Source organism: Setaria italica, chromosome VII (assembly GCF_000263155.2).
Source record: "Setaria italica strain Yugu1 chromosome VII, Setaria_italica_v2.0, whole genome shotgun sequence".
NCBI classification, from domain to species: Eukaryota; Viridiplantae; Streptophyta; class Magnoliopsida; order Poales; family Poaceae; genus Setaria; species Setaria italica.
The window spans coordinates 18,548,717-18,554,609 of record NC_028456.1 but is presented as its reverse complement, the minus strand read 5'-3'; the positions used below and the strand labels follow the sequence as shown (position 1 = coordinate 18,554,609).

Sequence of the window (5,893 nt, the reverse complement as noted above, 5' to 3'; positions counted from 1 at the left end):
TTTTCCTGCCACACTACAAAATTCAGTAATTCCTACGTGGATCAGTTGGTTTTAAATGTTTCCTGGAGGGAGTAATATTGAGCAGCTATTACGATACCTTACTATGAGCTCTTGAAAGAGTTCGTTCCATATTCGAAATAAATTTTTGGAACCAAGATAAATGAAGGTAGAAGGAGAAAAGGCAAAAACATGATGGGAGAGTACGTAGCTAGACAAGTCGTTGAGGACCAAACTGTCCTCTACAGCTCCTACTACTAGGACTTTTCCCATGCATCTCGTCATGTGGATTTTTCCTAGCCGAGTCTGAATTGCGAACACCATTGAGAAGTGATCCAACGGACGGAAGGCAATGCTAGCATTGGCTTTGGCAGCTTTCAGCATATCCAGGCTTATATAAGAACACACAAGGCTCATCCCTGCACCATTACCTTGTTCGTCCTCCCACCCCTGCGGACTCCTCTCCCTTGCTTTCAGCAACGCTAGCTCATAGTTGAAAGGTGAGCTCAAATCCTTCTCTTTGCCTTTAACAGCTGCTGAATTCATCGCATAATCCTTGTTCGGATCAACACAGATGTATAGTTGCTCTACTTTCATAAAGACGTGTTTTTGTACTCGAGTTTGTCACACACAAAAAACATTTGGTTATTACATCGTTACCAAACTTCTCAGAGTTTTCAAAAAGTAGGATGACTGACAAGAAAATATTTTATGGCACGCATGTTTCCTTTCGTCATGATCTCCCATCACTAGTTTCTTCATTCGACAGGATATGATGGCAGTAGCTAGCTCTGCCGATACTGATTTTTAATTATCTGGAAATATTATTTGGTTCACATGTTTGTTTGCAGATGGGTATATTGGTTATCACGGTGGACCTGGAATGCTGCCGCTGCAGAGCCAAGATCACCAAGGTCCTGAACTGCCTCAAAGGTACATATATGATTCGAATGTTTTATACAACCAAAAAAACCGGAAACTCCATACTGTCAATTTTGATCGACAACATATGTACCCTTGGTTTTCTGGCAACGCTTGAATGGCACAAGATACTTTTTAGCCTAAAATTGACAAAGGATGATGATAAACCATTACCCATCAAGCCATGTTTGTGGTATATAACTCTATATTCTTCTTTTAAGCACACAAATGTAGCCAAAATATAAAAAATTCTTGTGGAGTATTACCATGCATGACTGTTTATCTACCAAATATTTCAGCTTCTTCAGTATCCAAAGCATATTTAACACTAGTAGAAAGAAAAAATTACGAAAAGTTTTGACAAACACCGTGCAGGCGCATGCAAGTTAAAATTCACGGAGAATAACCTTGCAGTTAATTAAACAATTATAGAGTTTTGTTAACGATGATCAATTATCTATTTTTGTTAACGATGCAGAGGAGTTTTGCATCGAGAAGATAGAGTTCGAAGACAAGAACAAGAAGGTAGTGGTGCGCGGGAAATTCGACGCCGAGAAGCTCTGCAAGAAGGTCTGGTGCAAGGCCGGCAAGTTCGTCAAGGAGATCGTCATCGCCGAGGTCTGGCCGATGCCACCGCCGCCCAAGCCCTGCAAACCTTGCAAGGAGGAGCCAAAGTCTGACCCTGGCAAGGCCGCCAAGCCTGTGAAATGTGACTGTGACCATTGCTGCAAGGTGAAGGCTGAGAAATGTGAGCCTGAGTCTTGCAAGCCTAAGACTAAGCCTGAGCAAGAGAAAACCAAGCCTCCGACGGCGCCCAAGACAGAGTACAAGCTGGTGCCCTACCCGTACCCGTATCCGCTGTCGTATTACCCGGCGATGTGCCCGAGCTGGCCGCGGCAGTGCCCGCCTCAGCAGCAGTGCCAGGGCTGCCAGAAGCCGCCGCCACCGCCACCGCCGTGCAGCTGTTCCAACCACGGCAGCTGCGGCTGCCACGGGACACCGCCAGCTTGGCCAACGCAGCCGCCGGTCTGGCCGCCGCCGTGGGGCAGCTCCTGCAATATCGTCACCGAGGACAACTCGTGCTCCGTCATGTGATCCATTGCTGGCTGCTTATCATCTGTCGCTGATGTGCTGTATGCTATACAGTTGGTACTTTTCCCCCTGTGTTTTTACTCGGCAAATGAACCTCGGTGACCTGAATAATCCGACACTATAGTTCGGTGCTATTCATGTTCGATCTGTATGTAGGTGAAGTTATTGTGCTGGTTTGCCGCGCGCGCGATCGATTTGTTATGCGCAAGTGTCATCTTTAATTTTGATTTTGAAATGTAACGTTGATGTTTTTTATACCGTAATTGTGTAAGTCCCAGTGGCCAATGCAACAAGAATTTGCCGAGCTGTGGTGTAAAATTTCATAGATGTCCCTGCAAATTTCTGTCTCCCCCACAAAGTGTATATTAATGAATCATAGGTCAAGGTCAATGAGAAACTTGTGGATGTGTAATGACTCAGATCGGATTATAAAAATATCTTCAATTCCAGCAATAATCCTGCATGTAGATACAGGGTTGACCCTCCAGAAATGGAGGGGGAATTTGGAGACATCCTAAAATGGGAATGGAAAGTTTATTAAAGGGCCTACTAGAGTGTGTTTTTTTAACTTGGGTGGAAGTCTGTGTTTAAAGGGTATGCTGGAGTTGCTCTTAAAGCTAATTGTTAATTAGTAATGAGGAGTTAAGCACGGCCGCTAATTGTCTAGAGCATTAACATGAGGCATGAAACAAGAAAGTAAGGGTGTGTTTGGTTGCATGCACCATATGATGCATGCATGGATGATCCTGGATGGGGTGGTTCAACCAATTTGCTTGTACCATATGGTTCACTCTAATTAGTAGAATAATGTATTAAGTGGGATGACCTCATCCTGGATGAGTTGATCCAATTCACCCAACCAAACAAAAGGATCATTATTATTTTGAATCATGTATCAAATGATACAACCAACCAAACACACCCTAAATATTGTAAGATGCGAACTGCAATCTGGTCTATAAATCTTTAAAAGAACGAATGGAATGGCTGGTACCTGACCGGCTGACCCATTATAAGTACATTAAATTACTAATCTTTCATTGTTTTCAATAATATATACCAGCAGTACTATACTCGCCCCTGCAAGCGCAGCGGTGCTGAGCTGAGCAGCACCGCGTGTGGCCCTGCAGGGATGCAGCAGCAGGTCTCCCTCTGTCTCCATCCGAAACGCCACCTCATGGCTCCTGTGGGCTGAGGTTGACGACGACTCGATGAGGGGTGGGAGAAGTTTCCCTTCAGAACAGGATGCACTTCTGTTTCCCAGCCGTACGGGCTCACCTTCCCTTTAGGTGTACGGGCTCGCGCCATCTTTGGTTTCGCCGCCCGCCATGGCATCTGGTATGGCATTGAAGGCACCCGAGCCGTGCAAGACGTGTCTCCCTCACCAAATCCTGATGCGAGACAGCCCGCCTCGTCCCAATAATCGCAGGCGCATCTGTTATCATATAACAAGCACCAGCCTTTGATCTCCTACCGCGGTAGCTGCTACCTGCAGATCAGGATTGCAGTCACCTGCGTTCCTTCAGGCAAAGGTGAGCTCCAAGAGATGTCTACGCTTTTGTTCCTGATCGAGTTGCTTCTTCTTCATTAGCGCGATAGGCAAAGAAAGAAAAGGGCTGATTGCAACTGCAAATGTCTTGGTGCCTAGCCCTTTTCACCTCGATTGACTTCTGATACTACGTGGTACTGTAATTGTTGGGTTCATGCATGTTCATGAACACGCGTGTTTTTGTTGACATGTTGCAGAGATGCCGACGCTCATCATCACCGTGGACCTCGACTGCTGCCGCTGTAGCAGCAAGATCCAGAAGGTTCTCTGCTGCATCCAAGGTACTATCTTTCACAGCCACATGTATAGAGAGAGATCAACGCTCTGCTCGATCAGTTCTCTGATGAGGGAGTCATGGTTATGATCACTCAAGACTCATCGCATATGTAAACTTGTGATGTCCACTGCACAGAGCGCGGGGAGTTCGTCATCGAGAAGATCGTGTACGAGAAGGACAAGGTCCTCGTGTCGGGGCCATTCGACGCCGACAAGCTCTCCTGCAAGCTCTGCTGCAAGGCTGGAAAGATCATCAAGAACATCGAGGTCGCCAAGCCGCCGCCGCCGCCGCCACCAAAAACTGAACCACCAAAGCCCAAGCCGCCGCCATGCAAGGTGATATGCCCGTATCCGTGCCCATATCCATGCCCGCAACCAGGGTGGCCGTGCAGCTGCCCCACGCCGCACTGTGGATGCCAACCCAAGCCGCCGCCGCCAGAAGAGAAACCCAAAACTCCCAAACCCAAGCCCGAGCCAGAGCCAGCCCCATGCAAGGTGATATACCCATATCCGTATCCGTACCCATACCCATGGCCCTGCAACTGCCCCACCCCGCACTGTGAGTGCCAATCCAAGCCGCCACCGACCACCCCCGCACCAGCACCGCCTCCACCTGAGCCGCCACAACCGCCGGCGTGCCGGTGCCCGACGTGGCCGTCGTGCTACTGCAGTGGCTACCCGCCGTACATGCCGCCGCCCATGCCGTACCCGTACCCGATGGTCGTCTGTGATGACAGCCCGCCCTACGGCGCCTGCTCCATCATGTAACTCCGGGCAGCGGCGTGATGCAAATTGATCGTGCATGTATAGGTACGTTTCCATGCGAGCTAGTGTGATCGACAGTGATACGATTCACACCTAAATAAAGTCACTTCAGTTTGTACAAATGTGAAGGTAGCAGAAGATGCCAATTAAGGATCAAAGAGTACTCCAGGACTGTAATAGGGATTAAAGATGCCAGTTTCTGTTCCCTTCGGTTGTAAGTTCTCAAAACGCTGGTTGCTGGGACCGGATTTATTTCATTAATCTAAAAAAGATTGTAACAGGGATGTTTGCAACGAAGGATTTTCGTGAGAATTTAATTTTGCACGTATTTCTTAAAATTCCTCAAGGAATCTTGAAAAAAATCTTGTATTTCAAACTGTGTTCGCTATACAAGTGTTGATTGGATTTCAATATCATGATCTGGACGTTCTTGCACTGTTCCATCTTCCTCCCTACTCCGATCCCTACTGTACTATGTATTATACTTTTGGAAATAGAAACTTTGAAAAATTTCTAGATTCCAAGAGGAATCTGGTAATTCCCGTGTTAACGGTTTTTACCAAATATAAAAGGAGTTTAGCCTCTATTTACGTAAGCAGTGAAGGTGACACAGGATGCCAATTAAGGATTACAGAGTACTACTCGAGGATTGTAATAGGGATTATTGTTGGACTGAAGGATTTTCATGAGGATTTTGCATGCCTTGAAGGAATCTGGAAAATTTCTTCTGTTTGAAACAGGGTTTGCTATACAGGTGGTGATTGGCTTTCAAATCAGGCCCGAGCCCCATGGGAGTGCATCCCGTGCGACGGAACAGCGCCCCCAATTTTCAGGGGGCCATACATCACGAGGAGCATCATTACTTCTTCCGTCCACGGTCCATCCGTCCAGCGCCTGCCGCCAGAATTCAGGGCCGCTCAAAGCTGTCATCATTCCTTTAGCCCACTAAGCAAGCAAAAATTGTCTTTCGTTTTCCACGTCAGATCCATCAGAAAACAGAGAGAGAATCTGAGACGCCTCACATTCCATCAAGAATCAATTGGCATCTAATCTATTATCTATGCACTGAGGCGAGGTGCCCGTTGCTGTCCAGCGTGGCTGCACCGCTGCATCTCAAGTCTCCAGGCATCATCAAGTCTCCAAGCATATCTTATTGTGATATAAATCATATGTCTTAGTTATAGTCTTATTTTAAGGGAGGTAGACCTTATTTTAAAGTTTGGTATAGGGTCTCGATTTTTTCCAGCTCGACCTGCTTTCAATGTCATAATCTCGACGCTCTTGCAGTACTGT

General features: G+C 46.8%; 2 protein-coding genes across 3 annotated transcripts; both read left to right on the top strand.

The window, feature by feature from the left end:
* The first annotated feature begins 368 nt into the window (after positions 1–368).
* On the top strand, positions 369–2,400 carry LOC101764256 (protein PYRICULARIA ORYZAE RESISTANCE 21). Its single transcript, XM_004975420.3, has 3 exons — positions 369–497; positions 849–930; positions 1,397–2,400. Exons 2-3 carry the CDS (start codon positions 849–851, stop codon positions 2,011–2,013), a joined length of 699 nt encoding a protein of 232 aa, XP_004975477.1. The 5' UTR covers positions 369–497; the 3' UTR covers positions 2,014–2,400.
* A 967-nt stretch (positions 2,401–3,367) lies between these two features.
* LOC101763583 (protein PYRICULARIA ORYZAE RESISTANCE 21) lies at positions 3,368–4,928 on the top strand. 2 transcript variants are annotated; one of them, XM_022828346.1, is made up of 3 exons: positions 3,368–3,650; positions 3,757–3,840; positions 3,972–4,928. In XM_022828346.1, exons 2-3 carry the CDS (start codon positions 3,759–3,761, stop codon positions 4,601–4,603), a joined length of 714 nt encoding a protein of 237 aa, XP_022684081.1. In that variant the 5' UTR covers positions 3,368–3,650; positions 3,757–3,758; the 3' UTR covers positions 4,604–4,928. The 2 variants fall into 2 exon arrangements, with proteins under 2 accessions (XP_022684081.1, XP_004975475.1); XM_004975418.4 differs by having other exon boundaries at positions 3,373–3,542.
* Positions 4,929–5,893: the final 965 nt, after the last annotated feature.

Excerpts from the sequence above, each read along its gene's own strand:
- LOC101764256 (XM_004975420.3), top strand. The coding sequence starts at position 849 with ATGGGTATATTGGTTATCACGGTGGACCTGGAATGCTGCCGCTGCAGA. Across the intron at positions 931-1,396 it reads GGTCCTGAACTGCCTCAAAG|AGGAGTTTTGCATCGAGAAG; the intron begins GTACATATATGA and ends TTAACGATGCAG.
- LOC101763583 (XM_022828346.1), top strand. The coding sequence starts at position 3,759 with ATGCCGACGCTCATCATCACCGTGGACCTCGACTGCTGCCGCTGTAGC. Across the intron at positions 3,841-3,971 it reads GGTTCTCTGCTGCATCCAAG|AGCGCGGGGAGTTCGTCATC; the intron begins GTACTATCTTTC and ends TCCACTGCACAG.